The sequence below is a fragment of the Serinus canaria genome, chromosome 2, assembly GCF_022539315.1.
Source record: "Serinus canaria isolate serCan28SL12 chromosome 2, serCan2020, whole genome shotgun sequence".
Taxonomy (NCBI): Eukaryota; Metazoa; Chordata; class Aves; order Passeriformes; family Fringillidae; genus Serinus; species Serinus canaria.
Genome location: NC_066315.1, coordinates 70,245,378 through 70,265,013, shown reverse-complemented (window position 1 = coordinate 70,265,013; position 19,636 = coordinate 70,245,378). Strand labels below are relative to the sequence as shown.

General features: G+C 38.0%; 1 protein-coding gene across 2 annotated transcripts in view; it reads right to left on the bottom strand.

Annotated features, from left to right (window-relative positions):
- Nucleotides 1-19,636, bottom strand: part of PIGN (phosphatidylinositol glycan anchor biosynthesis class N) — a 102,514-nt gene that overhangs the window by 29,440 nt on the left and 53,438 nt on the right. For both annotated transcript variants that reach the window (XR_007776754.1, XM_030229110.2), the window contains exons 13-19: nt 10,899-10,977; nt 8,606-8,788; nt 5,238-5,374; nt 4,157-4,256; nt 3,953-4,045; nt 2,527-2,618; nt 737-848 (exon numbers count right to left, since the gene is read on the bottom strand). Coding sequence is in view for 1 of the 2 variants with exons in the window: in XM_030229110.2 (XP_030084970.2) it covers nt 737-848; nt 2,527-2,618; nt 3,953-4,045; nt 4,157-4,256; nt 5,238-5,374; nt 8,606-8,788; nt 10,899-10,977 (796 nt within the window). In the remaining variant the exon portion in view is untranslated. The remainder of the gene's footprint in view (nt 1-736; nt 849-2,526; nt 2,619-3,952; nt 4,046-4,156; nt 4,257-5,237; nt 5,375-8,605; nt 8,789-10,898; nt 10,978-19,636) is intronic.

The window sequence follows — 19,636 nt, the reverse complement described above, 5'->3', positions numbered from 1 at the left end:
TTACTCTTTCCCTTCCTCCTTTCAACCAATTTGAGCTCCATACCTAAATCACTGATATAATGAGTGCATTGCTTTGCTCAGCAAGAAACTCCTGCACACACTAAATCATAAGAGATAAAGCTGGTCCTGAAATAAAACTATTAGCTTGTAATAGGTTGGGGGCAGGGGGGGGGGGGAGAGGACAGCAGACATGCAAGGTATTATTAGAACCTTAAAGCTCTCTAGAACTTAATTAGCTCCAAGCATGAAAAAAACCTAACTATTTCACAGAGATATAATTCACCTGAAAGAAGACTTAACCAACAGAAAACCAGTTGAGCATCAGTCTCACATTGTTCTTCTACAGCCAGAAACTAGAACTAGGTCAAAACCCCCAAAACCAGCAAGCCATAGTGTGCACATGCAACTACTGCAAAGGAAGGGATATACACAGACCAAAGGCAGGACAAACTCTCAAACTCTCCAAGCAGAGCATCTAAATCTAGATGCACACTGATATATCAAGCAATATAATTATGCACAGGATGGGCTTTTGGGAACACAGCATAATGATGTTTAAATATGTGCACATGGTTCTCTTGAAATAGCCAAGGAGAATACTCCTAGGAACAATCTTTTTTTTCTTGAAAATAAAGAATATTTTTTGGCCTTGGTAGAAATATGTTTTTAGAAGGTAAGTAAAAATTTGCACATAAAAACCCTCTAATATTTAGAATTACTGAAAGTAACAACTGACCTGATAAAAATATACTTTCAGATCTTCATTATCTCTGTACTTTTTTCCACTTTTACAAAGAGATGCCAACGAGAAGAAAGATATCAAGATGGTCAGCAAACCAGCTGCTATTCTGAAAAAACAAACAAAAGAACAATATAATCTCAGAAAACATAATCAAAAATTTGTTTTGCTACGGTATGCTATCTTGTTGCACTTGACATCCCACACCAGATTCAACCCCAGGAGCGCTTTGGCTTTTCTAATCTATCCTGAATATTCAGTGTCTCCAGGTACCTCTTGGATTATCTAGCCCTACTTTCATCCCCACATTTCCTTTTTATGACTGAGCTGACTGAGGAGCTCCCTGCTCCTACCACACAAGTTTCATTAATGTACTGAAAAGCCCTGATTTGACAGTACCACTGCCCAAGAACAGAAACACCTATTTCTCATTGGCTTGCTGATTTCCCCCTCTTGTATTTTCTCCCCCAGCATCAACTTATCTGCAACATCCTGAAGTGTCACTTGTATTTTTAATTGCTGCTTCAAACCTTTCCAGCTTCAGAACTCCCTTGAAAAGTTTCAGACAAACACAGTGTTTCAAAGGTAAAATATTTCATAAGAATAAACAGAAAGATGTACAGCCTGGGCAAGGTGAATATAAAGAGGTGTCAGAGAGGAAGATCTGTAGGCAATTTAATTCCATTTTGATTTCTTAGCTGTGCACATATGTTCTAAAGAATAGAAAAACCTCAGTTTGGACCAGCAGAAATACATATATATGTATATACAGCTGAGAGACTATAACACAGTCAAGGGAAATCTGAATATTTCTAATGAGCCCAAGGAATGAGACGAAGTAGGGTCTTCAAAGATAGATTTAAAACACAGTAGAAAATATTGAGGGAGAATGTCATAATCTTGGAAATATCTGGGTTCATAATTCTACCTGCAATCACATATTACTGCTTAAATCCCATATTTCACTGAGGATCAGGCATCCTGGCTCTGCTGAGGCATGACATCTTCTACCAGCCAGCAGGAGCCATTGCACCCCTAAGGTAAATTCACTTTTTCTGCAGTAACTACAAAGAGAGCACAAGCCTAACCCTTCAGGCCAACCACCTGGATTGCATCCAGATATGAGAGAATGCTCCTATGACCAAGGAGTGGCTCACAAGAGGAGAAGGACAGATAAAGATATAATAGAAAAACAATAAAAAACAATTGTAGAAAATCAGACAAGCAATACCAGAAAAGAAGACTCAGGATAGAGAAGCAGAAGTGGAAAAAGAAGAGACACAGGAAACACAGAGGAAGAAGAGAGCTCTGCCTATCCTATTTTATTTCTCTGAATATTAGGTACAGAGTGCTATTCAAAGACAGATTATTCAAAATTGGATAGACAAATTCTGAAAGATGCTGTCAAAAATATATTGCTTTTGACTAAATTCTTATTCACATATGATAGTTCTGTTGACCATATTTACATCCCACTGAAGCTTCTCCTATAATGATCCCCTTTTTTTTTTCTGTAAAATGTGCAAATTTTTATATTGTGGGAAATGCTTCCCTTGACAAGAAATTACGGAATAACACAAAGACCAAATGCACGTGGAAAAATAATTAAAAGTCTATTCTCATTAGTGAATAACTGAGTCTCTATAATCCTACTATTTAAACTCTGAATTTCAACTCCTGTCTCAGCCAGCTTTCAATAATGCAATTCCTCCCAAATACCAATAGGCAGCCTAAACTCTGAATCAAAGAGGGAATAAAAAATTTAAAGAACAAGATGAGATTCTTACACCAGAGGAATGTTTGGTTCTCTTCCTACAACAGGCATTAATGGAAATATTGCCAGGAGCACACACAGGAGAGTCCAGATCAATGCTTTTGTCTAGAAGAAGAAGGAGGTCATGTAGACAGACAATTGCCTACTCATAAAGAAATACTTCAGTGAACTACTAACAGCTACTAGCATCTCCCATAAGCAAATCCTGAATCATCCAAAACCCTGAATCACCAAGGAGTAAAATTAACCAAAAAGGTATTACAGAACTTCAATTTAATACAGAAAATAATTTAATTTATATAGTTGTGAAAATCCCATCAAAGACAATGATAATTAAAGCCAAGTTTACACTTATAAGCACTTTCTCAAAGTGTGGCCTTCACACATTGCAGGCACCAGAAATGTGACAATTTGCCTTCTAGAAGGAAGGCATAAAACTGATATCCTCAGAAGGTTACAGCAGTTCATCAGCATTGAGAGAGAATACTCTGAGAACATGGTAACATTATCCAGTCTTTTGATTTATCTATTTGATAAATCTATTTGATTTAGCCACCATAATCATCTAAGTAGTTCCTGAGACTCTTAGCTAGGATGAAAAAAAAACAACCTATCCCAGGTGTTTTATATAACTAAAAACATTAAGAGCTGTGTCATTTAAATTTTCAAGCTCAAGTAAAATTCATATTACTGAAAGGAAATTTCACACTACAAAACATTATCTGTGTATATCCTGCTTTAAAACAAGTTACTTGATTACTCAACTAGAACAAAAGAATTGTAAATTAAACAAATACAAGCCTCCATCTTGGCAGTTTTTGGAGACCAAGACTTAGCAATTTGATTCCTTTTCTCCATCCCAGAACCCTAGCTTTTAGGTATCCCCTGAAATAAGAGATGTTGGAAGCAATTAACCTAAGAAACATCTCTTAAAATTAATATCATGCCACTTCATGAAAGTGGAGATTTTTTCCTATGAAAAACAATACAGAAAGTTGCCTCTGAGGAACAGTGTGTCCCAGGTGATTGCAGAAAATAAGGAGTTGACAATTGTCTTTCCGTTATCTTCAACATTTTTTTCTAATAAATGATGATATTAGTTAAAGGGTGACACTTTCACCAATCATACACGTAAACACCATAGTCATTGCAAGAGTTTGATAAATGATGCACATTTCACATGACTGAGTCAAGCATTTCTTAGTCATCAACAACAGAAAACTGATAGCTAACCCACAGATACCCCAAAACTCTTAGCAACTCTTATTACTTCTGCTGTATAACAGATCTATCTGGATCAAATTAAATTCCCTTGCTTCATGCAGCTTATGACAGAAATCAGAAAAATAGCATAATTGAATAAGACTCTAAAGCAGCATTCCAAAGCACTCCCAACATCCTAAGATGCAATCCAGCTGTTCACCAAAGCAATACTATACCTTAGCTTGAATCCACAGCTGTGTCATCACTGGCCAGCCAGCAAAGACAAGAAGGCCAACAGTAAGTGCAGAGCGGTAGAAAAAGCTGAAGACCTAATAAAAAAAAATCCAAAAGAGGACTGAAAATCAAACACATTAATTCCTCAAAGAGGCAGAATACAAGAACTGAGATATCCTGTTGATACATAAGGATAAAATACTTACTAGTATTTCTATGCCCAGTATACAAACTAAGAGGAATCCTGCAGATTGACCAATATGAAGCGACAAAACATTTCTGGCAAGGTCTTGAATGACAGGAATTCTGTTTAAAATGATGGAACAAGATAACATTCATTAAAGAAAAAAACAGAGATAGCATAGCATCTTATCTTTTCAGGGCAAGGATGGGGTCAGAGCACAAAAAACATCAGAGGTATTGCTGGTTCTGCCTAGACCCCACGGTTGATGGCCAGATGCTCCTGCCCAGTTTTACTTGATAGAAAATCCACAATAAAATCCTCCAGCTTTTTTTCCTCCCATATTTGGCACATCTTCGCCACCGTTTGGACAAGCTTCAGATTATTCACTACCCAAATTGACTCTGAGTATATGAATATTTTTGGTTATGTTGTGCTTAATGTCTGTCACAACTGATGAAACATTCAGAAGCTTTAGAGAGAGAAAAACCTTCCTTGTTAGCTTTTCCTGTGCTTTATGAGACAGCTCATTATCTAACTGCAGTTGGCCTCATTTTCTCTGAATAATACTGAGTTGGTATCTACAAATTGCCAGGAGATCAAGAAAGTAAAAGGAATCTGAAGATAACAAGCATTTTTGTGCCTGGAGTAAAAGGAGACCCAAACAAGACAAATATATTTCAATATGGGAGCACATTCCTCAACATGACTAGCACATGCTAGTTCTCCAAAAGTGGCTGATGTTCCACAGACTTGACACTTTGCAGGATCATTTTGCAAAATAAGTCAGCTGCTACAGGTATTTGCAAAGATTTTAGCACTCTTTTGCAACAGCTGCAAGAGTACTAAAATTATGTTTTCATGAAAATAACTTAATTTACTTTTGCTAATAGAAAATATATCTTCTAGAATTGGCAACTGTATCAGTCAGTTTGGACACTACTCATTATGTCAACGGAAATATAAACCAGAGTCCTTTGGAATGTCTCAGGAAACACTTAAGGACATTTTCTCCCAAATTTATGGGAAAAATTTAATTCTCTACTAAAATGAAGTCCAGACTTGGTCTTATAAAACAGTAGTAATAAATTGCATTCTTTACTTACTCTTTCACAACTGCATACCATACTGGCACTGGCAAGAGACAGTATACATAGTATGTCCAAGGACATGTTTGAATCAACAGGAAAAAAGTTATTATCATTCCAGCAGAGGCAAAACCATAGAAGAGAACAGCAGATTTCTGAAATGCAAACGTTTGGACAAACATTCTTTTAACAGGAATAAAATGTTTTGAACTACACTCTATTTTCCATTTGTTAGTTACACAGTAAAACAAATGCTATTTTAATACAGCCACACAAGCTGCCATGTGTCTCTACACAACTCTACACAAAGTTGTCAGCCAGATTAAAAAAAAACAACAGTAGGATTTGAAGATCTAATTCTAAATGTGTCTCTTCATAAGGTCCTGCAGAAAAATCTGCATGAGAAAGACATACTTGTACAATCTGGAAGCCCAATATATGAAATGTCATTTTTGTTCAATGGGTACTTGGAATCCATCTGAAGCCAGAGACGCTAAGGGGTTTGGAAAAAAGAAACCTCAAATTCAGATTCTAGAAACAGACTTGGAATATAACCCATCGAGTTCAATTTCATAGCCTTACAGTCAAAGCATTTAATGAAAATTCCATCAGCACATTTACTCCTCCTTGAGACATTAGTAAGAGAACTAATTAAATTAAAATATTAAGCATTAACTCCTACCAGAAAAAAACCCACCACTATTAAGGATCTAGGAACAGCTACAAAAGGAGGCGTGTGACCAACCTTCCACAGGATAAACCTCCTTCCTCAAAGAACCCTCAATTTCAAAGTACAACAGAGGACTAGTGCTGCATAGCCCTAAAAGGTAGCATAGCTACAACTCTTATGATATTTCATCTTAATCTACAAGTACTGCTTTGGGCTTTTCTTGGAAAAAAAAGAGACACAAGATTGGAGCATTATGTACTCCAAGAAACATTCTCAGACTGAGAACACTCTTAAGGAGAAACATCAAAGAGAGAAGGAATATTTTTAAAAGGGTTATCTCAGATAGGCAGGTCAGTCCTTAATCATCATCAGAAATCCCTTGTTTGTGCAAAGAGAAGCATGAAACAGTCACTCTGCCTCTGCCTTTTATCTGGCCATTGAACTATTCTTCCTTATTCAGGGACATTCAAATATCAGAAGAATTACTGGTAAGGGAAGATTATGCACAAGTTTTAAATAAAAAAATTTTTTGGATCACAACTTAACATAGCAGAGGCAGCTTTAGTGTAAGTAATGACAGACACTGCTTTCTTCTGCACAAATGCTAGTTTTTTGAAAGAGTTGGATAGCCAGATACACAACAGTGTTAAATATGCTGAGGAGACAATCAGCTCACAGTTCACCTAGATAGATTAAGATATTTTCTGGCTCCCCCTCCCTTTAACTGATGTACAACTGCCTTGATCTAAAATGACAGCAAAAGCAAGTTCTAAATTATTTTTAAAACAGAACTTTTGCTAAGAAATACCATTAGCCTAAGAAAAGATATGTCATACAGAAAGCTGACCTAGGGCAATTTTGCTTTATTAGTTTTAAATTTTACATATAGGCAGAATGAATATGCATATATATGATACGCACACAGTATAATTTATCACTGAATGAGTAAACACACACAATCAACATTTTATTCCATATAGTGACACAAATCCTATAGAGTCCAATATAGTCAGTCATGCATTGAAAGTGGAAATGAGATTTGTAATTCTGTGAATATTTAAAATAAATTTAAAGGTTATAATTCTTGCTAGGCAAAACAACATTCTACAACAAAAGAAAAAAAAAAAGCTGTTTTTTCATACGCAGCATAAGAAGCCAAAAACTTTTAAAGGTGATATATATAGGATATGCAGTTTCATTACTCAGAGGTTTCTTGATTTTATAAGGGTGTGCTTTAGAGGAAACTATTTGTCAATGGTAGATTGGTCTCTCAGCAAATTTGTTTAAGTTGTTTCAATATAAGCTATAAACCAAATAACTTCCGTATATGAAGCATTAGCCTCACATTGTGATTCTCTAAGTATTTAGAAACACTAAATAAGGTTCCTACAGAAAAGGGCCTCTTATGAAAACTGAAGAAAAATTAACTCTATAGACAAAGAACTAAGATATCTAACATTTTTCCTGCCAGTGTCACTAGCATAAAATTTGTCTTCAACCAGTAAAATCAATATATGAAATTAAAATCTATGTCAACTAAGAATGCAAATTTTTCCTTAATGTAGTTATTAATATGCCTGATATCCAGCCTATTTATTGTAATTATTTTGCTTGTATCTAGCATAACATGCATTCTGGATTATTTCCTCTCAGTTATTTGATCAAAGAACAACTAAATCATGCAGTGCAGCACTTATGAATATTTTCCATTTTAATTTTGGTTTGAGCATTTTCACTAAAGGTCAAGAGTATCTCATTTCAGCCAGTAGTAAAAACCTCAAGATAGCATGAGAGGAATTATCTCAGAGTAATATATTGAAGGCAGTAAAGATGTTAAGTGAGTGCACATTCTCACCTACATTACAAAATAAAACAATTCCTTTTATACTGAAACAAATTCTTGAAATTTGGGTGAATTTTCCCTCCCCACAAATGCTTTAACCCTTCTCTAGTGAAATGCTAGCCTTTTGAGGTCTCTCTTTTCTTGATGAATGACCAAAAATAAATTCTTAGGATTTTATACTTTGTGAAAAATCAAACCATAATAATCTAGTTAAAAAGAGCTTCCTTCATCTTTAATGTCTTCTGCATACTTGCAAATCACAAAGAGAAAGAGAGCACACTGTTCTGTGAAACCACAGCTCACCTTCTATCAAAACAGGCTATACATTTTAAAAATGCCATGACTGGACTGCACAGTTTTTGAGAACAGATGAAAAATTACCAAATAGGGCAGGAATAAAATTATTTACATGCTGGGGTTTTTTTTGGCCTTACAGTGAAGAAACATCAATGAAACTGGAAGCCTGAAATCTGCATTCTTCCAAACAATCATTATTACATCAGAGTGCTATTAATATTGAAAATTAAACCTGGTTAATTAAACCTGGGAAAAATAAACCCGGATAAATATAGACCCTTTAATAGTTTTAAATCACTGTTTTCTCACCCTTGCATTAGCATCTCAAATGGACAGCTGTAGGAAGAAAAACTGAAGCACACTCAGACTTACACATCTTTGGAATACTGATCCTAATCAATGGATTTAACAGCAACACTACACAGGATTACAGCAGCTGGAAAACTCAACAGCTTGCCAGTTTCCACATTAAGTAAAAAGAAGTATAAGGATTCAATTTATCCTGCACAGAGTCACTTGGCATACATGTAACACTGAAAACTGATAGAAAAAGATAATTGAATGCTTCCAACCTACCTTTTTATTAGCTGGGACAGTCTTGGTCAAATTGGTATGGGCCTTGATAATGACCAAAATCACGTAAGTTGTCCAGCCCACAAAACTCACTGCAATGCTCAGACCCAGGAATAATCTATCATACGTGTGGTAGTAAGACAAGCCTTCCAAAGCAAGGTTAATCAGGGTTTTGCACAGGGATACCTGGAGGCAGAAAAAACATTTAAGTAACATATTAGAAGAGTGTGAGCTCCCCATTCCACATATACACCTAACTGACAGCAACTGGAGCTCCAGCAGCTCTCCCACTCCTGGCACATGCGTCCTCTCCATGCTCAGGTAGTGTTTTGGCCAGCAACAACTGCTGGAGTGCACACTGCTTGGGACTCCTGCTGGATATCAAGTCAGCCATCACCTGGCTCCATCACCATTCTCCCTGGCCGTGACAGTGGTTAGAAGTGAATGCCACACAGACAGCACACCTTGAACATCACCTGCTACCAAGCATGCCATTTGGTTTTCCCACAAGCATTTGACTGTACATACTCCAGTGTAAGTTACCCCCTCAAAAAACAGTCATGTGCTTCTGAAGGCACATTTACACAGGGGGAGGATTACGGATGTAGCTGAAACATGGTCACTCTCCACAGCCTCAAGTATTCCCTGCCTCGGTTTCAATGTCCTCCACTTCAGTAGTAACTGATACCACCAGCACCAGCAGTGAATTCAGAGACTAAACTGGAGTCCCAGATGCATTTACAGAGCAGCTGCTTGTAGCTCTCAGGATGTAACTAATTTGGAAACCAGAAGGGTTGTACCCAGTCTAATGACAGGTCCCCTCACTCAATACCTCCACTGGGGAGACACCATCATAAAGACCATGGGTTTTCCCACTGTGCCATTTGGGCGTGCTCTGATTTAGCCAAAGATGGGAAGCTCATCTGTGTGACTTGGAAGAGTACAGTAACAAGGTGAACATACACCATGAAGCTTTCCTATATGTGCAGGTATCCAGTTGGGATTCAACAACAACAAACCCAGGAAAAGGTACAGCAACTACTGAAGAGATCACAAGTCTGCCAGTAGGCAAACTCACCCCAAAAGACATCTATTCTATACAACTCTGAGTGCACATTTGCAATGCAGAGTTGCAAGATTCAATCAGGGCAAACAATCATTCAAACCCCAGGTTCCGGGGATGGAAGAACCTTTCTGCATTGCAATACAGGATGCTGAGGATAACTAAGGCACAATCTGATGTGTGAGTGATCAAGAGTGAACTCGAACACCTGGAGCACTCAAACAAACAAGGAGCAAAATTTACATATAAGCAACAACACAAAATCACAAGTTCTACTCCTGAAATGCATAAAATGTCTCCTATCAGTAAATGTGACAGCTAAGTAGAAGTATTAAGAAACCAAAAAGAAAACCTTCTCTCACTGCAAAACAGATCCATTTATTTAAGCTGAACAGTTTCCAATTTACAACAAGGCAATTAAAAAGGCATAAAATAGATTTAGCTGTCCTGTGCATACAATAGTAATGTATTACCCTAAGAATCATATTTGGAAAAAAGAACTGAACCCTAACACATAATGGAAGCCTTTCTTGCACCTGGCAGGTTAAACATAATCTTACATATTCAATATTTTCATACTTTGTAACATAGAAGTCAATGAGCAAACCACATCTGATAAAATGAAAGACTTATTGGTATCATTTAGCTCTACAAATTCTTTCTGTGAAGATCAGAATACAAGCATTGGTGAACTGCACCCATCAAGTACCCCACCACACAGTGAGCGCTGGCAAATGCTTAGGAAAGTAATACTGGAACTGAGAAGCATAATTCCATGTATGGCTGCCAGTCTGACACACTGAAATGTGAAAGTAAAACAAAGCACAGCTGGTTCAGGTTAAAAAAAAAAAAAAAAAAGGATCAGGTAAAGCAGGATCTATGATGGAGCAAGATACCAGAATTTTTTTCATCAAACTAGCAGTCTAAGTAGTGCAAACATGAACTACATTCCTCAGTTTATCTCTCAATTTACCCTTTTCTAGTGTGGAAAATAAAAACACACACTGTGTGTCATTATACTATGAAATACAAACAAACAGTTTAAGAAGTATGAGAAAAAATACAGCAAGTCAGTATTATTTATTAGAATTGGTATCAAACTGTAAAATTTTGAAAACTTACAGTGGGGTTTTGGGTTAATGAAATGTGTATCATAAGGACAAAAAAAGTTTTATTTCTCAGTTAATTTCAATTTAAAGAAAAAATATTTACACATAGCAAAACCAGACTTACCGCTTCATCGTACTTCTGCTGCTCAATATATCGTCTTATTTTTTTTAAAAAGTTGATCTGTTCAGAAGCAGAAAGTGATCTGTACAACAATATAAAGAGATATTAACATTTCTCCTTTTCATGACCAGAAAAAATTAACTTTGCAATTAAAATAATTATTCTGTAATGAAACCAATATATTCTGAACTTCATTAGAAGCAATTAGGTAATTGAGACTAATCTATTCCTCTGCATTCATCTTCACATGTGTCAACACAGCTGCTTTTTAACTTATCTCAAAACTGCTGCATTAATAGACATTTCTTTTATGTAGCTGACCCCATCTAATATTGCTGAGAACTATCTCCCTTGTGCATTATTACTGACCATTGCTGGACAGGAAGCATGGCACATAGAAAAAATAAGAAATTAAATTTATTTGAATCTGTCTGTAAACAGTTGATAAGACAGCACTGAGTGATTTGCTCACATTCCACGTTAACAGGAGATGGTGCCTAACAATCTTCTCTTTGAAAAGCATGACTGTGTCTCCTGTTACTCAAGGAGCTATTAGCTGAGTCCCCAGAGCAGGGCATAACACAGTTACCTGGCTACACTGAGGTCAGTGATAAAAATCTCTTTGATTTTAATGAATCTGATCATCAACCTAAACAACTGCTACCATTCTTCCCTTACAGAAACCAGCAACCAGGACAAACAAGCCAGTCGACCCAACTCCACTAAATGAAGGGAGAAGGAGCTGTTTCTCCTGTACTATTTTCTTCCCACATTTAAGGACAGCAGCAGGCCTGAGAATCCCAGGCTTACCCTGGATAAGTTATAAGCCTCAACACAGTCCCTGTCACTCTTGGCACCACAGACAAACCACCATGGGCCACAGCTCTCTGACAGCCAGGGAATTCATACAGAAGGTTTCTTTTACACCATCCAGAACATGGCAGTGGCACAGCACCAGCTCTCAGCATCCACAGCACAAGATGGCCCAGCTGCATGCGTGCCTCCTGCTCCTTCCCATCCCTCATTCACAACCACCAACCTCATGTTTCAGGTGATACCAAATCAGGTCCCTCCCACCATTTAAATCATCAGCAGCTGCCCATGTGGTCAGTCAGCTGAATCACGGGGGCAGGTCTTGATTTCATGCAGCTGCTGCATGGAAATGTCCATTCCTGCAGCTCCCAAACAGCCACAGGTTGTTTTGCCTACAACCCAGTCTATAGGCTGATACAGCACTTAGTAGATACATGAGCAATACATACACACCATCCTTTGAGCCGTGAAACATATTGCAAGTATTCTGTGCCTGAACAACCTCAATTTTCATTAGTAGTAACATCCTGGTAGCTTTTGATGCTATTTCATTAAGTTCAGAGAACAGCAGCATAATGCAGGAATCTTCCAAAACACTGAATAATTGGAACAGCAATTAATCTTACTTTTGAGAAGAGTAGTACCTGTATTAAGAAAATGTTTATCTCTTTTCAATCTAGAAAAAAAATCGAAGGGTGGTATGTATAAACAAGTAGGAAGAAAGAGGTCCCATGGAAAAGGAAAAAAGGATAAAAAGATAATCACAAGGTCATGGTAAGAGTTTGATCACCTTAACTTTGAGGGCAAAACAGAGGATTTTAAAAACCAGACTTGAAAAATAGCAAAGGGAATGTTGGTTGTTTCTGCACCTTCATGATATGTCTCTCTGGAAGCCAACCTTACAGCTCCACAGGCTGAGGGCTACAATTAGAAATAATTCTTAAAGGAGGCAAACCAGACCCCAAGCCCTGCCTCAAGGAAATCTGTGGTTTTCAGATTTTGCTGAGTTGTTTGGTAGGGGAAAGGGAGCAAGACATCCACTCAAGATGGGAGTTTCACCACATGTAATAATAGGAGGAGGAAAAGTAGGAGGAAAAAAAAATAGGAGGAGGAAAAAAGAAAAGATCTTAGTTTTTAGGTAAGAATTAAAAAAAAATTCTGGAAGAAATATTCAGAAACTTTATTTAGGACTTAAACACATTCAAGCTGTTCCTATGTTCCCTGGCTCATTTTTCTTGTTTTACACATCCTGTTTTCCATGAATTCTATCCTTGTCAAATTCAATGCAAATTTCTTCCAAGCCAAAATCATATCTTAATTCATATCTTTAGTCATTTAGCTATAACCCACTTATTATCTTTTTATTCTCACTGAATCATTATATTATTTATGAACAATAGTCTTCACCTATTCCTGCTTAGAGGACAGCACCGAGGATCTCTGTCCATGGATGGTGTAACAGAATAAATGGGGTTTTCAAACAGTAAAATTTTGACTAAGTCAAACACTGAAAGCAATTATTTTGTCAAATTGGGTTACCATTGGCAGGTGCATTGTTAATTTTCAACAGCTAACATCATAACACACATATTACCTTACTTCCATATATATAATTTTCAAGAGGTTAAATTTACAATTGTCTAACAACTGTTTTTGTAAAATTTATGAATTCACCAGAAACTAAGGACTATTCATATGCTGCTATGAAAATGCAAGGAATGATCATTATATTAAGCTATTTTTTATCTCTGTATTAAACAAAAAAGCAAAGAAGTGATTAAAGACTTTTTGTTTTTTATACCAGTCTACAAAGGTTACCAAATATGCTGATAATTCAGGAATGGGCATAGTTCACCATAAGCAATTTATTATCCATTGAAGACACTGATTCACTTCCTGAAGCTGACAAAGCAGATGAGAGATTTAAAAGAAATGTAGATGTAGCAGAAAGCATAAAGAGGCAAAGATGAGCCATGAACAGAAATGGAAAGTTGCCTATGAAAAAACCCATGGACTTTAGAAATGGTGGTTCTATAAAATCTACAAGACTTACCAAAAAACCAAAACCACATGGAAAATTTAAATCTGAGAAGTTAAAGTTGAACCATTCGTAGCACCACTTGATTTTAACTTAAACTATTTTAGATGTCTCCTGCAGAAGACAGTGTTAGGAAATAACAAACTGATCAGAGTTTTTCCCTGTGTTTTACTATACAGCATCCCAGAGGCACTAGCAAATGTCAATGTATTCTCAAGGTCACTTAATACACATATTCCATGCACTTAATACCAATGAACTGAATTTACTGATCATGATTAGAAATATTCTCAATTCTAGAAGGAAAACTAGGGTGTATGTGTATATGCTCTTGCCAGCTATCCACCATCAAAATCCAATTCTAACAAACTCAAGATGAATAGTCTTGCCTAGTAAAATATGAGGTCTTTTTCCATAACACAAAAATACCTGTCCTATTAAGAGGCACACACAAAGAGAATTTGGTCAGTGGACTCAACTCTGTCCTCCTTTTCTTAAAAGTATTGCAAAACACATGCACTTGAAAGAAAAAAACAAGAATTCCAGGATCACATAGATTATAAACACACAATAATTCACAATACTATTGGGATTCTAAAGACTAAAGATTACATTCTTCACAGAAAATGATGGTGGTTCTGGAAGAGTCATTTTATATTTCATTACGGCTATCAGAGATTAACTTCCTGGTTCCAGAGAGAAATCACAGCTTCATCCATGAATAAACATAATTAATTATGAAACAAGATGATTGGGCTAATCATGCAAGTGCTTGTAAACTCCCCCTTCTGAGATGTTAGTTACCCTTGTCATAGGTATACCTGACAAAATTAATCTTTCCAGCACATCATTCATGCTTCATATAAACTAAGCTATTTGACAGCAATTCAAAACAAGACTGTGATGAAGTACATTCACCATTGCAATGTCAAAGGGATCTCTCTTGGCCAATGAGTCTTGTTTATCATCACACTACAGAAATCACCATCCCAATGGCATAGGTAGCATGCTGCAGACAAATCAGGAAATAAAAACTCTCAGAACAGAAGGAGATGCCTTGCAAATACATCTGTATCCACCACTGCTATTTTGTTAATTCTATTATGCCTGGTTATTTGGGTAAAGATTTATGGTAATTTTATTGCACAGTACATTTTCCAGAATTCTGCTATAAAAAGTAACCCCTTAGTGTTTGTATTAGTTGAACACTTTTAATGCTGCAGATTTAATAATAAAAGTCAAAGAAGCACCACAGACCTGTAGATAAAACGTACAAGAAAAAGACTGAGATCTTTGCCTAGCTCATTGACAGATGAAAACAAAATCATTTCAGCTGTTTACCTATACCCACAAACCCCATGCACCTGACTATGTCAGCTCATGCAGGTCTACATATAATAATACTGCCTTTTCACTCTCTCCATCAGAAAAAAAGAAAATACTATACATCCTACAACTCTTTGAGAGCGGCAAGATTTGCAAAAGACAGTGATCATATTTCTATGACCCTTATCCAGCAGCAAATCAGAAGCAGCTGTTCAGCAGTCCTCTATCTTTTTCACAGTGGCTGTTTGGGAGATGGGGAGGAAAGCACCTGCTCCTCCTGTTGATGCAAAACTAAAAAGCTAAAGAATATGGACACACATCCCTAGACCCCTGTGACAATCCCACGATGGAGCAAGGCCATTTGAATATAGCATGATAGGATTTTGTATAGGTGACCTTCTTTTGAACACCACATAAAGCAGAGCTTCTCTCATGCTTTGTTGTGAAATTTCTAACTCCAGAATTGTTAGCAGCAAAAGAGCCATCAGACTGACACTGTCCAAACAACTCCAGTAACCTCTTGTGCCAAATTGCTGAGTAATTACAGGTTCTTGCCCTCTTCTCCAGAAAGAAGATCCCTGGTACTGGAGTAACTTGCAATCTGATAAAAATCTGCCAGGATAAAGTTGGGCACTACTCACCGTGCAGAGCATCCAAGGCCTCTGCCATCCAGACACTGCGAGGGGCAGGTGCCAGGGTGCCTCTCTGCTCTCTCCCCATGGGACAAAATTGCCAGCAACACAATCAGCTGAGTACATTCAAACTCTGTCACCAAACACCCCTCTGTGAGAGGGCCACACTGCAGAGCAGAGATGGCTTCTACTCCAGCAGTCCTGCAAGCAGCTGAAATAGTACTTAGAGGACCCATTATTACAGCTTTGATCCACAAAGCAATAATGTGATCCACTGCAGGCAAAATGTTGTCTCGGAAATGCACATGTAAGACTGGCCTGATGTTTTTGCAAGGATGCTATTCAGAAGCAACTGAGCCAGTGCAACAACAGCCTTCAAAAAGGCAATCTCCCATGAGAGCTGCCTTCAAACATTGCCAGTGCACAACAGGACGGTACCTGAGAAAGCATCAGGTGGGTAATGGCAGAGTAGAGACAGATCTGTCTGCATTCAACACTATTAATGTGGCAGAAACACGATTGCACACATCAATTCACACATGATTATTTCTGTTCTACAACAAATTCACTCCACTTAGCAACCCATGAGTGCAGAGACTTAATATTGGTGACAGTGCAAACTCAAACGAACCCAATTTTGTTATTCTCCTGTTTCTTGCTTCCTGTTTACTTTTCAAAGTACTCTGCACAGTCTTGTAGGAGCAGAATAAAATGCATAAGAGAAAACTTTCCCACTACATCAACAGCAGAGAACAATCACAAAGACAATGAATGGCAAATGATGCAAAGACTTGAGTTCATTCAACAAAATGTGAAAAAAATTGACCAAATAAATATTTCAAAAATCAAAGTCTGGAACCATATTTCCCTTCTGTTGAACTTGCTGTGCAATACAGAGTACATGATGGTACCTGGGGCAATGATCAGGAAAAAGAAAGCTATTACAATTCTATGGACCTCACCAAATTACCTATTTACATGAATTTTAATGGCCAGAAGCCAATTTTTTCCCATTTTCAAAAGGCATTCAATTGCAGTTCTTTAGATGTGCCTTTTCAAAAAAAGAACTGTTTTATAGTATCTGCCAAAGACAGACTGAAAGCAGACAGCATGAGATAAAGAGACAATCCTTTGCATACATTTCAGTTCTGATGAAAGAGTGAAGCTTCAAAGATGAAACAATTTGAGGGTTAATCAGTGGTCCTTAATCTGTTTAGATGGCCTTAATTTTACTTGTTTACTAAAATATTTTCAGGTAAGCTGCTAAAAGAGGCAAGTCCTAAAAACCATCATTTTGATAATTAGAAGATGCATGTTGATTACAGATTTTAAAAACTACAGCCATAGTTTCAGTATAATAAAGTTATGCTGTTTAAAAGAAAATGTGCTCTACATAAACCTACATTAAAGGGTTTATTACAGCTTCATAAAGCCCAGAACCCACAATATTCCCTTTCCCAACTTAATCTAAGGTCTTTGTTCCTGCTGTTCCACTGCCAAGACTTTCAGTTTTGGAGGGCCTAAATTTCAAGTGGGTTTTTGTATTTCTGGATTTTCTGACTACTGTGTTAAATTTTTAGTCAGGTAGTCTAGTTGTAGGGTTGTAGTAAGTTATTTTTTGCAATTCAGTTACCCCTTTTCTATTAAGAAGCATTAAAAAGCACTGCTGGCACTCCAAAAGAAAGAAAAGGATTAAGAAAGTCAACAAGAGGCTCTTGTTCTTTAAAGCATAATGAAATAAAGGAGGACAAACACACATTTCCACAGGCCAAAGGTAGCAAAAAGTATATTTACTGACACATTGCAGAAGCCTGCCAGTACATCTATGCTTTTGGATTCATCAGATTCACAAACATGCAGAGGAGGACAGCAGGACATCAGTGAGGCTGCAGGAAATGGTCTGACTGCTAATGCTCTAACCCTGGACTGTCAAGTCTCAGGAATTAAAACAGCCTTTAATATTCACAAATCAGAATCCCTGATGTAACATATTCAACAGCATAGTGCCTTAGGATATTTATGTAAATCCCTTAGATAACAAAGATGAGAGAAAAAGGAGCTGACAACCAAACTGCCAGCTGCCAATTCACTGAACAGAGAAGCAATTAAGGTAACTGGGCTGCACACAGCATATTTGGCATGTAAACTACTATGGCAAGAGCTTCAGAGAAGCAGAGGCCAGAAGGGAGGAGACCACACTCTGAACCTGTCCCTCTGGTTCCCTTAAAGCAGAACTGAGAAGCTGGATGCAGGGATCTTCCAGGGGCAGGGGGTTTGGCCTGAAAGCCATAGCAGGACATAATGCCACAGCCTTGGAAAGGGAAACTGCTTTTCAAGGAACGTGGAAGATCCTTGAAGGAAAAGAAAGGCACCCCTTTTAAAGTCCCTTCTATTTTAGTACTACAGGGGAGGGATATGTGCTGACTGTACATAACACCCTGCCAATGCTGCCAGTGAGTCCTCATCTCTGCAAGATATATGATGATTTATGTCAATGACTTGTGTATGGATTTATGACAAGGAGCTGGATCTAGGTATCTGCAGAATTGTGGCTATGTAGTGTTATACCACAGCTCCTCTTCTGCTCCACAATTCTACATGCCCATCCTAAACCCTAGGGACCATTTTTGAAGCAGCTGCATCCAGAGCAGGCAGCTTGGGCTGGGCAAGTACCTACTAGCAGGGCCTCATGGCCACCAGAACATGTCTGGGAGACCACCCATACTGATCCTAACCAGGAGACCATTGCACATCAAGGAGTCACTGATCCCTAGGCAGGCCCAGGCCCGTGGTACCCAAATACCCTGGGCCAAGGGACAGAGGCAGTCAGCTGGGAGGAAAAGAGGAGCCTGCAGGCAATTCCCACTCCATAACAAGGATTACTCTGCCAGCTGTCCTCGAGTATGTAAGAGCTGCAAAAAGTTCTCATGTGAGCCTTCTTTCTGTCTGACAGTAGAAATTATCACCAGGGTTGCTTTCTTGATTGAAAATCACATAGCAGCTTGAATGAGCAAAACAAGGGAATGCCTCCACAGCCAGCATCTGTGTGGCACCATCAGAAAACTGATCCCATGCTCCACAAACACAGGGTGCCCAGCATCTGAAGTGATGTATGATTTATGTGCTGTTTTCTTCCGTTCATTTCCTACTATTTTATTATTAACAGCTGTTTTTTTAAGCTATTTGGTTTTGGGCCTTTCTTACTGGGACCCAGAAAGAGCCCTGTACTCTGCCCCTTACCTCACACCCCAGAGCAGAGCATTCTCTGTCCATCCCCTCCTACCACCTGCTGGAAATCCTCCCTCACCCTCATTGCACAAAGCCTCACAAGTTCCACAAGAAGGCCAACAGGATTTATAATACAAGGAAATACAGAAATATACATTAATCCTGTGATATTTTATCTTATACACCAGCCTTTTAGCTCCTTCTTAAGACCTTACCTACTTCCTACTTGCTAGTAAATCCAATTATACCCAGTCCTCCTGCACAGAAGCTGCTGCCAGTTAGCTTTTCTTGTACGAACTAAAAGCCCCTGAGTGCACTGCTGAAACTCCAGACCAGCAGGATGTCTGCTTTCTAAGAGGATTGCATCCTCCCTGAGCAGCAGTGTGCTTCAGATATGGCCCATTCAGTGACTGAGAAGCTGACATTTTTGCCAAAAAACAGGCATTGATTTCTCCCTGAAGAGACAATACCTTAACTATTTAAACACGAAGGCTTTTCTTAAAGAAATAATACAAAGCCACTATTTTCATTTGAGCACTTTGTCTCTAGAACACTGCAGCTCTATTTTTTGATGTATATACACATGTCCTTAAAGCCAAGGATGGAGAGGAGAGGGCTGCCAGTCTGCCTCCTGACACCAACAGGCTAAAGGTGCCCACGCTGGCCAGCTTGTACCAGCAGTCCCAGCAGCAGCCTTATGCCTA